General features: G+C 53.6%; 1 protein-coding gene across 15 annotated transcripts in view; it reads right to left on the reverse strand.

Moving 5' to 3' along the window:
• The window catches only part of KMT2C (lysine methyltransferase 2C), a 163599-nt gene that overhangs the window by 48274 nt on the left and 93353 nt on the right, over positions 1-21972 (reverse strand). For all 15 annotated transcript variants that reach the window (XR_005064086.1, XM_037029526.1, XM_037029514.1 and 12 more), the window contains 18 exons: positions 20438-20619; positions 20057-20221; positions 19130-19239; positions 18562-18627; positions 17298-17510; positions 15614-15745; positions 13880-13999; positions 12523-12653; positions 11485-11665; positions 8621-8725; positions 7536-7673; positions 7327-7359; positions 7111-7236; positions 5753-5885; positions 5327-5541; positions 3626-3699; positions 2344-2526; positions 131-1939 (listed from right to left, as the gene is read on the reverse strand). Coding sequence is in view for 14 of the 15 variants with exons in the window: in XM_037029526.1 (XP_036885421.1) it covers positions 131-1939; positions 2344-2526; positions 3626-3699; positions 5327-5541; positions 5753-5885; positions 7111-7236; positions 7327-7359; positions 7536-7673; positions 8621-8725; positions 11485-11665; positions 12523-12653; positions 13880-13999; positions 15614-15745; positions 17298-17510; positions 18562-18627; positions 19130-19239; positions 20057-20221; positions 20438-20619 (4116 nt within the window). In the remaining variant the exon portion in view is untranslated. The remainder of the gene's footprint in view (positions 1-130; positions 1940-2343; positions 2527-3625; positions 3700-5326; positions 5542-5752; positions 5886-7110; positions 7237-7326; positions 7360-7535; positions 7674-8620; positions 8726-11484; positions 11666-12522; positions 12654-13879; positions 14000-15613; positions 15746-17297; positions 17511-18561; positions 18628-19129; positions 19240-20056; positions 20222-20437; positions 20620-21972) is intronic.

Genomic DNA, 21972 nt, shown 5'->3' on the forward strand with positions numbered 1-21972 from the left:
CTGGTGTTAATTTCACCACTTTCACTTTTCTTGTCTGCAGTGTGAAGAGATCGGTAGAAGATACACTGTAACTCCTGGGCAGGAACTAGTGATGAAATGGACACACACTGGGAGTGCACAGTGTACTCACCTGTCGCAGCTTCTCTGTGTCCACCTGAGACGCACTGCCGGGGCCACTCTGTGTGTCGGGGACCCCTGAGGTCAGTGCCGGTCCAGGAAGCTGGGAGACACTGGGAAACTGTGGGCCTTGAGAGTTCATGGGGGTGCTGGGAGGGGCACTGAAGTTCCCCTCGGACCCAGGCTGAGGCTGGTCAGCAGCATCAGGAGCAACTGGACTTGTCCCGAAAATGTCAGCCTGAGACCTTGGGGTCATGGGGGGCTGGTCATAAGGATCCCGAGCAGCAGATGGGGAGACGCGGCTGAAGGTGTCTGCAAGGCCTGTTCCAGGTGGCCCAGGAGTCTGGGGACAGGCCTCAGGGGGCCTCCCCACAGGGCCTGCTAAAGCCGCACCTCGGTTCTGCGCTGCCTGCAAGAACGCATCCTGGCTTGGCATGAGGACAGGTCTTGTCATTGAGGACCGAGTGAAACCCTCCGACGCCCGTGGCCGTGGTGCTGCTGGTGGCTGAGAGTAAAAAACAGAAATGCCAGGTCTCGGGGTGCCAGGAGGGTGGGCATACGGGTCAGAATGCCTCGGAGCAGCCGCAGGTGTAACGAATAAGTCTCCCTGTGTCGGTGGCCTTGGGGTGGGTGGCTGCTGACTGTACGGATCAATTGGGGGGGGCCGGGGAGTGCCAGGGGGCTGAGAGTAGGGGTCTGGGTTGGAGCGAGGTGGTCCTGAGGGCTGGGAGTACGGGTCCTGAGATGTCGGCCTCGACGTGCCTGCGGGCTGGGGAAAGGCCCTGGCGGGGTGGGCAAAAGCCTCTGTCATCGCTGGGTGCGGGGTGAGGGGTGGCTGGCTGTACGGATCGCTGGGCTGGCCCTGGGAAAAGTTATCTGCGGGTCTGGGTGTCAGAGCGGGCCTTTCATATGGGTCCACGGGAGGGCGCCTGGGTGCCTGCAGCCCAGGCCCAAAAGGGTCCTGGGAGGGTGGAGGTGGCTGCATCGGAGTCTTAAAAGGTCCAGGACCACTGTCCACAGGTGCGGGCGTCAGCACGGGCCGAGCATACGGGTCAGGGACCCGCTGCCTTTGAAACGTGTCTGCCCGAGGAGATGGCTTCGGGAAGTGGTCATTGGTTGCAGCTGCTAGAGGGCCTTTGGTGGTCTGTTCCGAAATGACTGGAGAGCAGGACGGGCCCAAGGGTTTGGGGAACGGCTCTGCCGGCACAGGCCGAGGTGTGTCTGGGGGCTTTGCATAAGGGTCACTGCTTGTCACGGAGGAAGAACATGACTCTCTGACGGGGGAAGGCCGGCCGGCTGTGCTCTCGCTGCCCGGAGTGAGCCTCGGTCCTGAGGGCAGGGGTGCACAGCTTTCCACCAGGCCCGCAGAGTTTCTTCTGGAAAGGCCATGGCCCGCCGGCGGAGGTCTTGGAGTACCGACCATTTTCGAGTAGGGATCCACGGGAGACGGCGGCCGGGAGCCGGCAGGTGCGGGCGAGAACGCCTGCTGCGGCGGCAGACTGTCCTGCAGCGGAGCCCGGGAGGGGGCTGCAGGAGGGGGCGGGGCCTGCGGCTTCACAAACACGTCATCCGCAGGTGCAGAAGCCGGGGCGCCGGGCAGCGGTTTTGTAAACAGGTCCTTATGGAATGACTGTGCCGGAGACATGTCTCCACTGCCGGGCTGGGGGGTCGAGGGGCTCTGCACGCCCGGCGTGTCCGAGCCAGATGGCGCCAGCAGAGCCTGCGACCCCGACTGCTGCAGCTGCTGCTGCTCACTCTTCACCTGCTCCAGCTTCTGGGAGGCCTCGATCTTCGCCTGCTGCTTACTCTTCTGGCGCATTTGCTGTTGGATGGGGGGGGAAGCATCGTGTGGTTAGGAACAAGGTAACTGTCTCGGGGAGAGGCTGTTGGCTCTCTCTCGACACGAATTCTTAATTCCGTGGGAGTTAATCTGCCCGAGGTCTCCACTGCCACAGCGCACCCACTTGGAGACCCTCCTGAAGAGGAGACGGTGTCCCCGCAGCCCACCCGGCTCACGCATGCCTGGGGCCGCGCACCACCTACTCCGGCATCTCTGGAAACGCCCAAAGCCAACGTGCATGCACTTTACGGAGAAAGGAGTGCCTACCTGTCACCGAACATCAATGTTTTCCTAAGAGCTACGCTCCAAGATGGCACCGCTAGCTTCCTTCGAGCAGCGATGCAGCGTGGAAGGGCTAATTATGACAAACAGAACGGCCCCCCCACCTGTCGGAACTTCCACTCCTGCTCATGCTCCGACTCCCTCTGCTTCGAGGGGTCCTTGAAGAGCTCGGCGTCGGCCCGCACGCCAGGGTCGAGGCCGTCTTGGTGCTGCTGCCGCCGAAGGCAGTCGTGGGACATCTGCACCTTGTTGATGCGCAGCGCCGCCCTGTTGTCTCTGGCTTTTTGCTGTGAAAACGGGGAAGACAATCATCTCTGCGCACACACCAACGAGTTCTGAGACATGGAGACGTAGCTAGGTTGTGCTTCGTCACATAAAAGCAAGGAGAGGTCAGGCTGAATGGGGGGGCGGCGGAAGACGCTGCCCCTCCGCTCCCCCCGCCACGCACAGCTCGGTCTCTCTCTGAGCCAGGCCCGAGAATCCAGGTGTCATATCCTATCGGCGGTCCTGGTCTTCCTAACGGACCCTTCCAAGAGGGAGGAATCCACGTTTTGTACAATTTAGAGAAAAGGAAAATAGGCCGCATCAGTCCTCCAAATCTAAAATCTGGAATTTGACGCTTAAAGTTAAAAAAAAAAAAAAAAAAAAAGAAAAGAAAAACTCTCCCCGTCTGGTCACTCCCTCCCACGGCCGAGGCAAATCAAACACGGGGCTGTCAACACATCCGAAACCCTTCTTGTCTGTCCAATCCCCATTACTGCTACTGCTGGGATGCGCACAGAACATCGACTTGGAAAGGAACTCGGTCTGGGTTTTCAAAAGAATGGTATGGATTTAATATGCTTTAAAATGAAAGGACCAGGGTCCAGCTGAGTATCTTAATCCGGCTCTTCAGGAAATAACCACCCATCACAGTGAAGGATGATTCTAACGGTTCCCGAATGGCGCCGGGAAAAGCACGTGTCCCTGACACGCCACAAGGGTGGTCAGAGGTGTCTCTTCATAGTTTACAGGACAATTTTCTACTGAACTGTGTAGAAAAATAGCTATTGTGGGAGAAAACAAGAGCACACTAATGCAGCCTCCAAATACAGTGCCCTTTGCAAGAGATACAATTCTGAAGCGAAATGAATTAGACACGCCCCTAAAATAACTGAGTCCAGTCTTCGACACCCCGGACCTGATAGCTGGCTTACAAAAATGTCACACTTCATGTTCAGACAGAAAGAACAAGGAAGTCACTGCAAAAACAAAGCTGTTTGCTAGTTGTACAAGTGGGAACATAACGTTTCTGCGATGGAAGACCTTTTCATTAACCTAAGACGATAAAAGTGCAACTCAGATGTTATGTTCAGAGACACAATGCACAGGATTTTTAAAAAATACCACATATGGCGCTCTTTCCTGCGAACTTGCTTTTCTCCACAACTTGGCGATCTGTTTCACCCTGGTGGTCCAGTCTGCAAGGAAAGGAAACACACGCATTTCAGAGCCGGTGGGAACGCGTCACGGGCAAGAGGCTAACAAACCACCGACGGTCAAACTTTCCTTGGCCAGATCTTCACAGACAAGCGGCGGCCCCACGTTAAGTGCTCTGTGCAGTACAAAGTTCATGGAGCACAGCAGACTAACAAAGGTTTTTTCTGAAAAAAGTGCTGCCTTATTACCAACCTCACATGTAGAATTAGGATGGTTTTAAATCAAAGGGGCTAAGCAGCCAAAATCAATTTAAGTCAAATACAATATCCAGCACAAAAGACGCCCGCTGATTACAAAATCTCTTATTACGAGATCATAAGCAATTAAGTCTGTAAGAGTATCACACGCAACACACATGACATTTTAGGTGAAATATTCACATTAAAACTGCACATTATTACGCCACCAACTACACTCTAGCAGGCCTTCCTTCTGCTGGGCCCTATATGAGAACTTCCCTCTCCTGTAAAGCGATGACCAGAAGCAAAGCTGAAAGCTCTGTAAGCCATCTGTGCTCAGGAGGGGCCTCTCATTTTGACCAGGAAGAAGTCAGTGTCACTGCAGGTGAGCGTCACACAGACACGGAGCAGTGATGCTGTCCAGTCATCCCTACGGAACTCAGTGTCGGGACAGTGTGAGCGAAGCTTGGGTGGGATGGACAGTTTGCGATTCAGGTAGAAACAATGCAGTCCTCACGAGAAGGAAGGAAGGGGAATGGAGCGGGGAGAGGAGGCCACTGAAAACAGACCTCATGCTAGCCACTTCACAGGGGCCCAGAGCCACACAGTGAAGTCACTGAAAACCCAGGGACTGCAAAGACACGCTCTGTGCCCGCTCCAAGGGCAGCCTGCTCCAATGCCCGGGGAGCGCGTCCGGCTGCCGGTGGGGAGAGGCACAGGGAGCCTGCAGGTGCAGCGTGGACAGACCCCCTGCTCTGAGACGCTGGCCACTCCTGCCAGAAAGGGGGCTTCGGCTCTGCACGGATAGTGAACCAGGTGCCACAAGGGGGCACACAGGGGGAGCCCCTGGCTGCAGCCAAGTGCCGATGGCCGGGAAGCTGCCGTGCGGCCCTTCCACCCCTGCGTCCGGCAGCAGGAGCGCAAGACAGCAGATGTGCGTTGGCTCGCACACGGCCTACACACGGTGCTGCGCCATGCACCGCCCCCCCACCCCCACCCCCGGGTCAGTCGGAAAGTTCAGGGCGCCACGATGTCTTCTGTTGATGGGACTCACTCGGATGGGACCGGCTGGGGCGGGAATGTCAGTGAGAGAGTGCTGAGGGGAGCGGTGCTCAGGACTGAGCCAGACACAACTGACAACGCTTCTGACTGTTCTGGGAACACCTTCATACAGTCAGGCATATAACACGGCACTGACTTTCCCGTGTTTGTAAAGTCTGCAGGGGGCGAAGAGCACATCACCCATCCATCCAACTTTGCTCTCGGGCAAGAGGGGCCCGGGACCCGGGACCAAGGAAACAAAGACGTTTCCCACCAATACCACACAGGCTCTAGACAGCAGGGAGAAGAGCCCAGACAGACAGACAAGTGGCGTCTCGCAGGCGTGAGGAGCGGCAGTCCCCGCAGAGGCCGCCCAGCCAGGACTCACCCGGGAGCTCGTCCTTCAGGCCGGGGAAATTGACGTTTGCGTACAGCACCGGCGCCACGGCGGCCATTGCGCCCAGGGCCTCCTCCTTCTCCCACTTGAGGGTGCTCCTCTGGGCGTTCGACAGGGTGTCGCCCTCCCCTTCCACAGGGGGCGCCACAGAGCCCCAGGAGCTGTTAGGGTCACTCGCCATGGGATGAAATGCTGCACTTTTATCTCTGGCAAACAACATCCAATATCCCTCAGTAAACACAAAGTAACGTTCAAGCACAAGCTAATTAAAACCAGGTGAACCAGCTGAAGCATCCCATGAATTTTGGCAAAGGCCACACTGAATGTAACATACAGGAAGGCCACACACAGCGGCATGCTGGCGTGTCTGTGACAAAGGTCCCTTCCGTGCCCACAGGAGGTGAGGGCGTGCAGTACCTGCCATCGGGGTAAGGGGACGGTGGGATGGCAGAGAACGTCCCCAGTCCGCTTCCGGGAGGCAGAGGGCTGTGTGGGAGGTGAGGGCGGGGTCCGCTGAGCCCGTTCATGAGTGGCACACGTGAAAACACATCTTAGGAGAAAACAGGGATTCAGTTTGCATGCTGTTCATGAATATAAAAAGGCAACGGAAATATTTCAAACCAAAAACTTGCGATGCTATTCAATAAAGTAGGGTTTTATTTCAATATTTTTCTGCAAAACAGTGCTTAAGAGCCATTAGTCATGTATTTGGAAACGTGGTCTCCACAGCCCCGTTTCCTTTGTCATGGTGTAGTGGGACCAGTGTGTGTGAGGAGCCTGCAAAACTGATTGTTGTTTTCCAGAACATTGTTCTGCATGTGGCTGTTCTAACTGCTTTCTGGAGTTACACTTCTAATGCATAAGCATTAAAAAATTGAAAACACTTACACAGATGTGGAATTAGTATTATCCATGTATGATAGCATTCGTACTTTCCCTCAAAACTTTGGCCAAAAAGGTAAATAGTATACATGGCAAAATTTGGTAAGTACCCAACAAAAAAACCCACCTCCTCCTAACATTTTAATGAGGCTGCACAGTGAGAAGATTTACATGACTGTGAAACCTTTATAAAAGAAATACACCTTTAACTGACTTGATTTCTAAAACACACCCTTTCAGTATCAGAAAACACGGAGATGGAGCTTGTGTTTGTCTTGAGAAACACCGAAGCGCTCTTCACCACCAAGGACACATACGGGGAACGTTCAGTCCGGCCAAAAGCAAGGCGCATCTCGGTCTCACGGCTGAACTGGTGAAAGCTACAGTATTTTAATTACGTGCTGAACCTTGGTGCCCGAACCTCACCTGGCAGCTAGTGACCAGGGGGGAGAAGAAAACGGACCAGAGGCTCCCCCCGCACAAAGAGGAGTATCACTGGCACAGGGTGGGTGTGCACACAGCCATGAACCGAGGCAGCCAGGTGAGGGGGGACGCAGTTCTCCCGACACGTGTACAAGGAGGTCTGAGCGCAAGTGAGCTGAGATGTGGGTGCGGAGGGCACGGGAGGCACCGCAGCACGGTCCCCAGGGCCGACACTGCAAGCAGAAGAGCCCTGGCTCCGCGCGGACCACAAACTCCAGGGCGGGGTGAGGCTGAGAGGAACGAGGGAGGAGTGCTTTCCCATCGGCACAAGAGTGGCTCTCTCCTATCAGCCTGTGTCCTCACTACGGCTCGGGGCCGAGTCTGCTTTAGTGAGCACAGGAACACAAGCGTGCATGTGCACACACACACACAGCAGACCCACGCCTGGGCAACGTCTCCAGGCGACTTACCCTGGCTGTGCATGGGCATCAGCGGCGGCGCGGGGGGCGGGGGAGCCTGTGCCAGCGCAGCGGGCTGGGCGGCCACAGGGCTGAGCACAGCAGTGAACAGGTCTTCCACGTCCTTCCCTCCAAGCTCTAGGGGACGCAACGGCAACAGGGTTAAAGTCTGTTCTGGCCGCACGGGGAACGCTGCTTTTGTCAACGACAAAATCAGAACACAATTACCTGGAATTTTATATAACTTTCCAAGAATTGCCCCTAGGATGGAATAAAGACACAGAAATGTTAATTACCACTTTGATATACTGATACAAAATAGCATGCACAGAAATCATCCGAATAGGATGTAAATTACAAAGAAGCATGCAGAAATCTTTGAAAATCATATTTACTCATGTCTTTCAGAAAGCCTAGGTGTAGGGCAAACACTTTACCATCTGTGACCATTTTGTCTAGCTCAGGACTAAGGATCCCATCCAGCTGCTCCTCACTGAGCGGCCGTGAACTCTGGCTGGCAGGCGGCTGAGGCAGGGAGGAAGGGTCGTCAGCAACGGGGCCGATGTCCATTCCGGCTGGAGGAGCGAGGCAAAGACATTAAAAAGTGAGTATGCCTGCCGCATGTGCCAACACCATTCACCTGCATTACCACGTGATTAAAACCAAGCAATGAACAGTCCGTATCCCTGAATTAGTCAGGGTTCTTACCTCTATCTGGACCATGAAAATTAGTAACAATTAGGCACCGTCTGTTTGTAACCTAGGTGCCACTTAACGTTACAGTTCAATCAAAGTAAGTATCCTTCTTGAGGAACAAAAGCACCCCTTGTGGCTCTAAAGTGCCAATCCCCACAAAGCTGAGCCCCCACCCCTGCGATGGGGGCCCCAGAGAGCGCTGTGCACAGGGCTCGCCACATAGGCCCCGGCTCCGGCGGGAAGCGCCAGTGCCAGATGTCGAGTCCGACCGCGGCATGGGGGACGGGGGGACACGTTCCTCCCAGAGCCAAGAAAAGCTCTGACACTCTGAACTAATGTTTGGCACCCAGTCTCCTTGTGAACAGCGTCAGCTGGAGGTCACCGCTGTGAAGTGCTTGGCGGCCAGCACACAAAGTGCCGACTGTTTATGACACAACGCGCTGTCGCACGCAAACTGGCCTTTGAAGCAACAACACACTCGAACGCAGTCTACCTTCTTTGGCACGCTCTCTCAGTATCACCGTTACTGCAAAGCACAATTCGGTGTGCTCTATTTCATCTTCCATGCACAATGACTTTGTAACATTTGGGTAAACTTACACATTACGTACGACTAAAAAGAAAACCGCTCATTAAAAAGAAGAGAGAGAATCTACTGGGAGAGTCACCTGAGCCCAGCACAGCTGTCCCACATGCTAGCGGCACGCGCACGGGGAGGCTGAGTGTGATCAGTGACATGTTAGCGCCAGGACAGACACGCACGCACACACCGACCCCTCTCTCTCATTCCCTAAAACAGACATGGGGCCAACAGCCTTCAATATACCTGAATGATCAACTGACTTGGCCAGGTCATCCGAAATGATTCCCAGAATGTCATCCTCTGTGTTCAAGACTTCGGATATGTCAGCCAAGGGGTCGTCGGCAGTACCTGAACACAGCGAACACATTTTTAACGTCTGGGCATTTCCAGAGACGTTTGATTCCAAAACCGCCTCGCTCATTCAACCACGTGCGACGCACCCGAGTACAGCAGATGCTGAGTAAGTGCTAGAGCGACGACAAAGTAAGATTACTACTTCTAAAGGATGTTTCAGACAAAAGGTAGTCCAGTGTTTTGAATGATAAAATGTTAGAGACCTACAGCCAATGAAAGTGAAATAAAATACCATGAAAAACAACGCAGAAAAATGCACTGAGAAAGTGGTGTCTCTGAAGCTGAGAGCTGGAAAACAAGAGCACGCAAGACAAACACAACACGGGGAACAGCCTCTGGCGCCCCGACCCCGCCACCTAACTTGTACGCGGCAGACCCAGGTCTGGGACCCCCAGCAGCAGGCCCGCATCCACAGTGCAGGCAGGGCTCGCAGCACGGACAGGCCCTCGCAGAGGGTCCCCAGAGGGGCCGGACAGGATGGCGCTCCGCAGCTGGGTGGGTGCTGCCCAGACTTTAGGGGGCTGAGAACAGGGTGCCGCATCAGGGCGAGTCGGCAGGGAAGCGCTTTCAGAGCCCCTGGCCCTGTGAGGAAAATGGGGTGTGGGAAACCTGCAGGTGGGCGCAGGCAGGGTCTGGCTAACACGGGGAGCCTGCGTGCTGGTCATGAGAGACCACTGAGCAAGGGCGGGCACGGCTCTGCGGGCACGGGGGTCGGGTGCGGAGCAGATGGGGCTGGGGGCGGGGCTGCGGGCAAGACCGGCAGCCAGGGGCCCTGGTGAGAGCCGCGCAGGCACTGTGGGGGTCAGAAGGGTGGGCGTGAGCAGAGGGGACCGTGTGGGTGCATCACGCGTGGAATGCGAGAGGGGGACAAGTCACAGGGGGCCCTTGAGGTGTGTGGCCCAACTCTGTCCTCTGTCAGGCACTCACATCAGGGGGATGCGGCTTACAGGGCAGAGTCTCGTCCCATTAAACACACACTTTCCAAATCGAGTTCATACACAGACAGAAACGTAACTTCTCAAATGGAAATAAAATATAAATTTTGCGTGTCCAAATATTCATAAGCTTTAAGAGATATGCAATTATTTTGATAACGTATTCTCTAGACACCAGTACACCTGAAAGAAAAAATACTTGGTAATTCCTTCAGGGGTTATCTCCTGTGAGCATGCTTGTTTTAAATCCGTGTAACTTTACACACAAATTACAACATTTTGTAAAAGAATGCGTTTGAAAAGCTTGTCCCTACCTGAACAAATTTTATACCTTACCAATAAGTCATTAAAACTGATGTCATGGGCTATATTGAATAACATGTGAAAAAGAAAGAATGAAAGACAGCCATTACTTGTAAACGTCCCATTACAAAGGCCAACTGCTGAGAAAGATTCAACTGCTAAGAACATCACGTTTAAGTTTTGAAATGTTCCTCCTATTCCACTCCCAGTGTTTCGGCTCTATCACTAAACCGTTTCTCTCCAGCCGCTGTCTGGACAAGTGCATAGTTATGTGTCTCCTGTCTCAATACGGCCTCGGGCCCATCTGAGGTCTCTTCCTCACCAAACCTCAAGCTCAAAGAATCTCCCTTTGAGCTTTTAAGTGGCGTGATGTTCACAGCAACACCCACCTTCCACAGTCAAGGTGCCCTGTGCTGGGCCTGCAGGCCTCCCCCCACGTGTCGACAGCGAGTCAGCGACAGCGAGGTGGTGGAATGAAAGGAGACCCAGCCAGCCGCCTGCGCTGACCTGCACCAGCACGGCCCCAGGATGAGAGCAGAGCTGGGCGTGCACACGTACACGGGTGCCCAGAGGGCTTCCAGTTCCATCAAGAAGTTCAAGTCAAGGCCCAAAGCCTGGCTCTCCGCTCAGGAGTAGGCCAAGTTAACAAAGCTACGATGACCACATATGAAATCACCTTTCAGTGGGAGACTGCTGAAGAGTGTCCTCCAAACTGAGCTCATCAGAGTAACCGAGCAACGAATGGGATCACGGGCAGAAGGGGAGTGTGTCAGGAGAACGTCACTTCCTCGTGGTTAGTGAGACAGACACCTGGACGTGGGGACAGGCCCTGTGGCCCCAGCTCCCACACCCCCGCCCCCAACCAGGGAGGCAGCCAGGGCCTGCCGATGTTAGCGTGCTCCCATGTGTTCACACCCAGGTGCAGTTCTCAGACCTCACTCCAACGCTAAATAGGCCCCCGCGTGTGCTACATCTAGGGCTGCAGTTCTGCAGGGGGAAAGCAGCAATATTCGGAGGCATTTCTGAGCATCACGACGCCCTAGGGATAGGGGTGCTGGCAAGTGACCCACGTGGCATGCGACTGCCTCCTGCCTCTGACAGAGCACCTCTGGCCCAAAGTGTCAGTGGTGAGAAACCCATGGATGGCCATGGGTTTCACTTCTCCACAGCCTGCCAGCCAGGTCCCCACTACGGCATTCCTGCCGATCGCTTCTACGTTTTGGGGCTGCGCAATTAACAAAGCTCTATCTTACTTAATCTGAAGATTATTATATTGATGACTCTTAGCCAAACTGACCTCCCTCACACTGCCCTCTGCTAAGTGTAACCTAACATTCTCCTTTGCAACTCTGGTGGCAATTACAGACACTTGTCTACTTAAAACAGTCACATTTACTGAATACAAGTTACATCTCAAAAAAGCTGACTTTAAAATGCAGGAGGCCAAACTGAAAGTGTTTCAAAGGTCTGACTCGAGGAAGAGGAACGTCACATGGTAAGGACGAGCCCACATACCGTGAGCCCCGGGTTTCGCTGGAGCAGAGGACGAACTCAGCAGCGGGCCTAAGGACGGGTCCAGGAAATGAGCGTTCATGCTGGTCCTACAGGGAAGCGGAGCTGGGTCTTCCGGGAGGTTATCTAAACTCAGCTTGTTCTGTCTACTTGTATCTAGAAGATCTTTTCCAAAGAAAGCTTCCTAGATAAAAATGAGCACACATAAAAATGACGTAGTTATAAAATTCTGAAACAATAGACATTCTGTCAGCATTTTTGACAAGAAGGCAGAAATGAGCTTGGTATTTAAGAACACAAAAATTGAATATGGAAATGCAAAAACAGCACAGAACTATCCTGTCGATTCTTTTATCCCGATTTCCTTTACTTTGAAAGTACAGCAGGCAAACACCACCATACACTTCTTTCTAATGTGTTTCTAAGAGCAGAACAATAATAGTTCAGTAATTCCAGATGAGGCCACAATTAAAATTTAAGACTCATACGCTCACAACACTATTGGCACTGACTCGTGCTCTCAGAAAAGCTGAAGCTTCGGGAGCGCCACCATCCACAGACGACATGCGGGGCAGTACAAGGGCTCCGCCTGCAGCTTTAACGCGGACACACCCCAGACAGGGTGGTGGCCTCATGGTGACTCCCAAGCAGATTACGAACCTGAAAGGGGTTCGAGAGCCGTTTTAACGTGACTACGTGCACAAAACCTACGCCTCTCCTGGGCGCTGGCTCCCCCCTGCCAGGCACATTCCGAGGGCCGGGGCCTGCTCCATGAGAGCGTGCCTCCTTCCACCCGGGACTGTCCTTCTCTATCTGATGAAATACTCAGAAGAGAAAAACCGGGATTAAAAAGAACTTTGTGAAACGTACCAAAGCACAGGAAAGTAAACGTTAATTGTTACAAGCCCCTGGAAGGTTGAAATAGATTTATGATAACTCATGAAAAACAAGTAAAAAAGTAACAGAGTCAACAAACGTGTTTTTCAAAACACAACATGCATTTCTTTCACTGACAATCTATGTAACAAAGAGAAATATTACTTGTAAGTAGGCAGGGAAAGTTTCTTCAAGCTTGTTTTTCCTTTTCCGGTATCTCTTCTTTGTTTTTTCAGTGTTTTCAGTGAGGGACGCAGATTCATCAGCCAGGGTGTCTGGCACCTGTTCGCTCCACCCTGGAAAGAGGGGTCAAGTTTGTGAGCACGTGACACCTAAGACTTTCAGACAAACCCGCCCGAAGAAACAGGACGGCTCGCCCACAGACACAGCTCCACGTACACAAACACACTTTTCCTTGTTGTCTTCCTTTCACTGAGACAGAAACGACGGGGAGCGCACACCTCGCTGTACAGAAGACACACTCACAGGGGAGTGGAACCGATATTCACGCGAGGACAGGCCTGTCCGTCACACAACACCCAAGGAGGGTGGCCGAGCAGAGCCAGGTGCAGGCCTCAGCAATCCGCACCAGTCAGACCCGGGGACAGAGGGGACTCCGGAGCAGGCTGGCGACAGACCACTGACCGGTCAGAAAGGCGGTTCGGAAAAGGGGACAATGCAAAAGAACCAAAAACTCAACAGATGGCAGAGACAAGGAGAATGCTGCACTAAAGAACTGAAATTGTTTAAAGGGGAAAATAAAGACACAGAGATGGAAAACACAAAAAGCAGTTTCACCGCACTGGTCACGTTTCTGAACCGGGGCCTTTCATAGCCGTGCAGAGACTTCTTTCAAACCCTTAGGATGCTGGCTTCTAAAAACCCGCCGCGGTGTCCGTTATTGACCCACAGGTCGAGACCCCACCCCCAACAATGGAAGCGCTCCGTTCAGAGCACATGTTGCAAACAGCACCTTTTCTTCCCATGCCCCACAGAAAGTGCTCCCCACACCCGCACCCCCCCCCCCACAGCGATGACGTCAGCACCGCTTTCTCAAGCTGTGGCTCAGTGATTCAGCTTTCTCTGACACTGGAGGGAAGACGACAGATCACTACTTGGAAGAGGTATTTCTAAAACAACACACAGTTTTGTTAGAGATTGCTGGGATACCCTGCCCTTCCAACTACACCGTCTGGAAGTCCCCAGTGTCATGCCGAACAGTGGAGGCCACCAAAGAAAGGCCTGTCGGGAGGCAGCCACGAAGGGCCGAGTGTGTGACTGCGGGACGTGGTGCGGAACCACCCGCACGCGACACAGGGAAGAAGGGGACTCGTGTGAAAACCCTCAAGGGAACAGTCTCTGTTGGGCCCCCGTCACTTCCATGCCCACCCATCCCCGGCACCCGTGGGGCGAGCCCAGTCTGCAGGGGCCGAGCCCTGTGGTCACACGGGGGCCCGGTCAGCGCCGTTCTCGTCAGCGGCGACGCAGACACTCTGGGGCTCCAACCAACCCGAACACATACCGTCCTCTCTGCCAGGCAACTGCTCGGAGACGGAGCCGGAGGAGTCTTTCCTGATCGCAGATCTTTTGGCTTTCCCTTGCCCGGTTCGACTTCTCTGCCGTACCATAAATCCACCAATACCTGACCAGAAGAAGAATTGGGTACCTTTGCAAATAACCAATTTCTCCCAATATTTCTACAGTGAGGAAGGTGAAACTGCTTAGTCTTACATACTGAGCATTTTACAGATTCAATACAGGCTAATTTAAACAATTTCAGTTCAGTGCAAAATTACATGAGTTTGGACATAGAAATACGGAGGTTAAAGCTATTGTTACCTCACCGGTCACTAACCAAGAGAGACAAAAACTCATTAGGAAAGTAAGACGGCACGTCTTTGCTCTTGTCCGCAATGTCGGAGTCAATACTCCTTATTCAACAGACCTTAGACACTCGCATCGCATCGCTTACCGTTATTGGTACATTAGCTAAGGGAGAAAAGAGAACAAATACTAACTAAGCTACTTGATAACCCAGATGAAATTTGAACAACTTCAGGGAAGAGTGCCTGGGGACCTCCGCTAAGGCCCTCGGACACGGCACTGGCGGTCCAGCCAGTACTGGACTGGGGCAGCTTAACTGTCCAGTGCTCAAGGCCCCTCCCAGTAAACAGTGGTAATAATGTAACACAGCCCCGCGGGACACAATGATACAGTAACAGACGCGAATTGCTTGGGATAACTGCCTGACACACACTCCATGCCACCAGCCCTCACCCTACGGTACCGAAGTCTAACAGTACACTTGTGACCTACTGGGCCACTCCAAAGCACGGACGACTTCCACGTAAGGTGGAGAGGGAAAAAACTGTCAGTCCCCAGAAGGAATCTGCAGTGTCTAAAAAGAGTAAGTGTACTTTCATAAGCCTCATCATTAAGAAGAAATGAAAGCATTTTGTACAATGATGTGGCTGATGCCCATCTAGGTCCTTACAGGTGGCCTGTCGTAGGGCAGCTTGGCTTCCAAGGTCCTGCAGGACACGAACACAGTGAGAAAGTTCTTCCCCACACAGCGAAAAAGGTAGGTTAGGTCACTCTTACCAAGAGTGTATGTAAGCAATCAGAAGAATAAAGATTAAACTGATTAAGGTTAATACCTGAGTAGTAGTAAAAAAAAACCAACCCAGTATATATGCTGTCTTTAAAATATATATATATATACACAACATATATATACTGTCTTTAAAAAGCCTATGAGTCTGTATTGTGACATTTTCAATAACTTTTCCCAATAGGGCAGATAAAATCTGACCAGGAGACAGCTTTCGCCCGTCCCCACGGCAGAAGGAAGGGACCAGGGTTTTATCGTCACACTACTAACAGGTCTGTGACCTTCAGAAGGCATAAGAGCCCCAACCCGTCACCTTCCTATTGTGTATTTACAGTCACTCTTGCGTGGACCCTAAAACAAGTTTAAAAAACATGGAAACAGCCACCAGTAAGGTATTTGATAAAGTGGGTAACATCTGGGAAGAGGCATTAATGATCTGTGGCGAACTACCACACAATCAACCTCAGGAATCGGTCACCTATAAAGCACGTTCAAACAGCCTAGTCCTTCGGTTTTAACGTTCAAGTCTCGGTTTACTGAGGGCGAGCAGCTGTCCATCCTGCTGTTTAGCGATAACTGCACCCTCCCCACGTTTTCCTTAGATCCGCTGCTACGAGACTGCCACACGCCGTTCAGGCCCTGTACCTGGCCGGTAAGGTTTCCTTTTCCTCTTTTTGACGCCCTCTGTTCCTTCTGTGCCCTTGGTCTCCTCATCCACCACTTCCCGCTCAGGACTGGACTCTGACTTCCCGTCACAATCCATGACAAGTTCTCCTTCTGGAAAAAAGTAAACGCACAAACTTGGGAAATCGTACCAGAGACGGAATTCCTATGAAACAGGGAACACAGAGCGAAGTGGACCCTGAGTCCCAGCTGACAGGAAGCCTGTGGCAGAGATTACTGCTCGCGTCCCCAAATGGCTGCAGAACGCATGCTGCCTAATACGATGGCCCCAGGAAGCGAAGCCTACCTATTAGGGAAGGGGAATCGACACTGAGAAAATGCTCCAAAAGGCAGTTTTCAGTTACTCTGCATCTGTGCCGTTTTCCTCTTAGGTGGCTGACATACTCAGTATCTCCAAATCAGTCAAGTTATTGGAGAAAATAGAGTGCGCCTTCCATCTGACAGGATAAAACACGGAACGCTTTGGCCCACAGAAAGGAGCACACGCCACCGTCCTTTGTGGAAGCCCCATGGCCCACAGAAAGGAGCACACGCCACCGTCCTTTGTGGAAGCCCCACCCACGCAGTGAGTGCCAGCTCCTTGAGCTGTACCCCCGGCCCCGCCTGCTGTGCCGGCCACTCTGCTGCCCTCCCCTCTGACCTATCAGCTCCTCGCGGCCCCTCTGCTCAGTCTGCGGGACGCACCTGCTGTGCCGCACTCCTCGCCCACGCTGGGCACACGCACGTGGGGCCTCTGCACGGGCTTCCTCCACGTCCAGATGCTCTGCGCCCAGGCAACCCGGTGGCCACCCCCGCAGCTCTCAGAGGTCTGTGCTAGTTCTGGTCCCTCTCCTCATGTATGCGCCCCCAATTCTTACTGTTTTCTCCACGGTAGTTGCCACACACACTATAATCAATCTATTTACTGCTATACACTTCAGTAGAGTTTTCTCCTAACACTAAAACTAAGTTCCATGAGTGGACAGCTTTGTGCACCAATATGACGTCCAGCAGCCGGCACACAGGAGGTGTCCCATACTGCTCAGTGTGAAGACATGACCGAACAAAAGCGATGACCACTCTATTTCTGAATCAACTGCAAGGAGATGACTACCCTAGACACAAGCAAGCCTGTGGTCATCTGCTCAAAGACAAGCAAAACTGTAACTCACACTGAATGTAACACTATTAAAAATGGTCTCACCGTCCCAGGAATTCAGCTGGACAAGTCATGATGACACCAGCCCAGGGCAACGCTCACCAACAGAGTTTAGGATGGACGTCGTGACTACAGTCACACTGGGGGACTAAGGATGGCACGTCTGTGTCTGGACTGGAGCACGCTCCCCACGGCTCTCGCTTCGCCAGTGCCCAAGCTCACAGCCTGCCACCTAGACTCCGCCCTGAACTTTCCCACCTGTCCCCCTCCAGCACATGGGCCCCAGGCGGTTTCTGTGACTTGGCTCCGTGAGACGGTCACGAGAACAGGGAGGGGACCCACAAAGGCAACATTGAAGACCACCCTCTCAGAAAGGACAGGGGCCACGCCGAGGGTGAAGGAGGCCAGTGGCATCTACCCCTAGGAAACCCTCCTGCGCACCGAGAGAGTCACGCCACGCGCCCTCGCTCCCGCGGACACGCCGCAGGGCAAGGAGGCTGTGAGTACCCCGACTGTCGTCCATGTCCCCGTCGCGGGAGTGCTCGGACTGCAGGTCGGGCGGCGTCTGCAGCACGGCCACGCTGTTCTGGTTGATGATCTTCAGCTTCAGCTTGGGCTTGGACCGCTTCCTCCTCGGGGCGGCAGCCATGAGGCTCTGCAGCTGCGTCATCCCCGACTCGGTCAGGCACACGCCATCCTGGGTGTACGTCTTGGGTGGATCTAAAGTGACAACGCCGAGGATACGAACTAAATCACTGGCTTTAACTCCGGTAAGTTCAATGAGTAATACAAAACACCCACGTGTCAAGGGAGTGTGGCTTTTATGAAACAGCCACTGACGAAATGTATGAGTAATGAATGAAGAACAGTCAACCAAGTGTGAGAGCTGCTGGCCAAACTCCCTAAGCTTTCAGGCAGAAACGCCGCACGTTTCTCAGCAGCAGCCCTCCCGGCCCCTCCTGCACACGCGCCTGGGCTGGGCACCAGGAGGGGGCAGCGGGACTGAGGGCCACGCTGCGTTTCCCTCGGACCCTGGCGGACCTAAGGGTGAGGGCCAGTCACGCGAGAGAAACGATGACACTCCAGAAGCCCAACCAGAAAGCAGGGAGAGGTGTACGTACGGAGAAACCCCGAAATTTTATAAATCCACAGAACTGCTGTTCATTAGAACAATTTCTGAACCATCCAAATGTTTTTGTATCAGGTGATATCAAATAGAAGAGTGAGCCCTGGCTGGTGTAGCTCAGTGGATTGAGCACGGGCCTGCGAACTAAGGGATCATGGTTTGAATCCCAGTCAGGGCACATGTCTGGGTTGCAGGCCAGGTCCCTGCAGGGGACACTCAAGAGGCAACCATACATTGATATTTCTCTCCCTCTCTCCTTCACTTCCCCTCTAAAGATAAAGAAATAAAATCTTAAAGAAAAAATAAAGAAGAGAAGAATGAGAGCTTAACAAGAGCATCATATTAATCACCACCCTAGGCTGATCTGTTACAGAAAAATATAACGACTGATGAGTTCATTCTAAAGGCATCTGTTAACGGGGCCTTATGTTCTGCCTCCGGATAACCGCACACAGTAACGTATCCATGAAAACACAGCCAACAGGGAGTCGATGATGATTCCATGAGCAGTGATTTTTGTCGCCCACTGGGTGAGACTCGTGGGAATCGGCCCCATGGACGCGGCGGAGTGCGACCGGCATCAGGGTGTGCAGACTGAGCGCCCGAGGGATTCGGGTGGGTGTGCTCCGGCAGCGCGGGCCTTACCGAGCTCTTTCGCCTTCGTGAGGGTCTGCACGGCGAGGGAGGGGTCACAGCAGTCTGCAGAAGGCACTGCCGTGAGGGAAAAAGTCACGGGGTCATTGTTTTGGAAGAGGTAAAATATATTTAAAATACATTTATGAATGATTAAAAGCTCTATTTCTATGACCATTTTACTAAAATAAATGTTTGGGAAATAAGCAGAGTTTACAGGCTGTCTTTAAAACAAGCTACTGAAAGGCAGATACATGTAAGAAGGAAAAACTGAAGGTAAAGTACTGGATTTCCAAGTCCTGATAACCACCACGTGGTTGTGAGTTTTAAAGGCAAAATTACATTTCATATCTAAATTATATGCTCATTTTACTCTATGCAAGCCAACTGTTTTAGTATATTAAGTTGGAATAACAGTTAATGTACAATAAAAGCAACTTAATTTCCACAAAACCCTTGCTCCAATGACAGTTTCAGAGAGGGAGGACCCCAAGCCCGGCACCTCGCTGGCCATGACCGCCAGGCGTGGGGCCGCGCGGGGCCGCACGGGGCACAGATGCACAGTCAGGGCCCCCCTCACCACGGGACGTGGGTGTGTAGGGTCGGCACATGCCGCAGTCAAAACCGGCGTCTGCCACGCTTTCCACCTCCTCTTCCGTGGTCAGGTTCTGACAAACCGCATGCATCCACCTACAAAGACCGCATTTGTAGGGTCAGAAAAGAAAGAATCTAACGACCGTTTTCTTTTAAAAGTGGGAGTTGGCAGTCTCCCAACTCCCAGCCCCTAACCCGCAAATGCCCCCCTTCCCACACCAAGCTGCCCTCTGTCCCTAGCCTTGCCCACCGCCCCACAAGAACTCCTGAAGCTGACACGGAAAAGAAACGAAGTGGGGTCCGCGGAGGGAGGCGGGGCAGCCATGCGCAGAGTGGGTAACTGTAATGACTCCACACTGCAGGCTGCGGAGGCTCGCCAGGCAAGCGCACGAGAACTCGGCGACGCCAAGGGCACTGCGGCCCGAGCCCCACATGGTGCGCCCGCCGTGGAGGAGCCGGCGCAGGTGCTGCCGGCACACGCACAGTGCTACCACCCACAGGGCGCACCCTCAACCCCCCCCAAAGCACTGGATTGTGAAGCAGCGCCCTAACTACGCAGGGAGAATGGGAGCTGGCATCTAATATCTGCACACTTACCGTCTAGAGCTTCAAGGAACAGAGACTGTGAGAGGTTCTTGTAAAACCTAATAAAACACTCTGAATCCCCCCTAGAAAACCCATATACGCATACAGTAATTCTGCCGCGTCTAATTTCAAGGGATTCATAAACCCTCAGGAAGCCCCAAGTTAAAATTCTTTTGCCTGGAACTGAGAACACAACACAGGAAACTTCCACAGGTCTCTCGCCGACTTTCTGGAATGCCCCAGTGCTGCTTCCCGAACGTAAGAACAAGCGTTTTCTGACTTCCTTCCACTACACACCCGGGAGAAAAGCCCGCCGGGGGCGCCGTACCTGTCGCACTGCCTGCACTGCAGGATCAGGTCCTCCTCCTTGTAGCTGCGGCAGCACACGGGGCAGGAGGCCAGGCTGGCGCACGGGGCGCACTGGGTGTAGTTGTTCTGCCACTCGCTCCGCAGCCCCGCAGACGTGGCCCCGCAGTGCCGGCACCAGACACACCTGCAAGCCAACCCCCCCCCACGGATTGCAGCTTTACTGACTCGTGCAGAAGAGGGGAGACTACTGACTGCGTATCTGAAACACGCGATCAGCAGTCTCTGCCATGGTAAACAGGTGCCACGCAGTTAAGCGAGTGTGGCTGACTTTCAAAAACTACAGAAACGTGGGGAAGCTCCGAACTGGGAACGGAGCGTGGGAAATGTGAACCTGCAGTACCATTTGCACTTCCAGCCCCCCTTGGGGACGGTCTGCAAGGGCGGGTCCAGGCAGTAGGTGTGGTAGCTGATGTCGCAGTCATCACACAGCAGGAGCCGCCCTGGGTCGGTGGCCTTCCCACAGGCTTCGCACACCGTGCACTCCAGACACCGCCAGCCTTTGCTGAGCACCACCTTCGTGATCTGGAAAGAGACGGCCAGTCACTCGATCCGCACAGTACGCACAACGACAACCAGACACCGCGCAGATGCACATGGTGCCGACGGACCTGCTCGCAGGAAGCAGGCCACCAGCCAAGAGTTCCCGAGCACCGAAGGGGCCCGCACTGGTGTGGGCCCGCTCACGCGCTCCTGGGGTCCACCTTCTGGGCGGTGGTGCCTACTCTATACCCGCCCCTGGGAGTCCATATAACTGCCCGGTGCTGTGGGGTTTATGCCCACTGTATGGGTGTGGTGACTGGATTTTACAGAAATGAAAAAAACTGCCCCAGTACTGTTAACACAAGAGTTACAATGGATCCACATAGTTTCCCCTCGATATTTCATGAAGTCATGCTTCTGAAACTTGTGACCACTGCAAAGGCACTTGTATATTAAAATCAATGAAAAAATGCAAAAACAAAACAAAAGAGAGGTCAGGCAGCAGACACCCTAGACCTGGCGGGCACAGGGTCTGAACCGTACAGGGGTCTGAGGGGTGTGAGGCCAGCTACGGGCAGACGTGAACAACAGAGCGTGTGTGAGGTCCAATGGAACTTGACGTACGAAAGCAGTCAGCCAGGCAGATACGGGCAGTGATCTCTGGTGCAGAAGACAGACAAACAGGGAGACAGACCCAAGGTGTTTCTCTTCATTCTCAGTATGTTCTCCTATTTCTCAGATCTCCATGCTGGGATCCTTCACAGCCAAACTGCCCGGGGACTTGGAGTGTGTTGGCTCTCGGACACACCAATCCCGGCTGCCAGGCCCCAGTCACCACTGAGAACGCTTGACTTCCAAATGCAGCTGTCCTGTCAGTGTGTGCATCTGACCGCTCTGCGTGCTTTCGACGTGCAAACTGCAGCCCCACCTCCACCCCCACCCCCCCACCAATCCCTCCTGGGACAGAGGCCAGAGCTCTCCAGTTTGTCCTTTAAAAGCTCTTTCAGGGACAATATCCCCTCCAGAGTGCCACGCCTGTGCGCAGCACACGTGTGTCGTGGTGTGTAAGCAAACCTGCTCAGCTGCAGTGGGGGGACTGGGACCACACCGCCCCCAATGGTAAAACCCCAGAAGCTGGGACACGATGTGGGAAGCGCTTGTCAGCAGATGCAGGACAGTGGGCTGCCCCGCACTGCTGTCTGGGGAACTGTGGTCTGGGGAGGAGTGGACCGAGCACGGGGAGCCCTGCGGTCTTCAGCCTGTACACACTTCCCGACGCTGCTGAGGGTGCGAGAGCCCAGCGGAGCACACCACCTCCGAGCTCAGGACACAGGACAGACTTCCGGAAAGCAAGAGGCAGCCCAGGCGGTCCGCACCGCTTTCCCCGGAGCTTGG

The sequence above is a fragment of the Sturnira hondurensis genome, unplaced genomic scaffold, assembly GCF_014824575.4.
Source record: "Sturnira hondurensis isolate 20B ecotype Veracruz unplaced genomic scaffold, ASM1482457v3 Scaffold0020309, whole genome shotgun sequence".
Lineage (NCBI taxonomy): Eukaryota > Metazoa > Chordata > Mammalia > Chiroptera > Phyllostomidae > Sturnira > Sturnira hondurensis.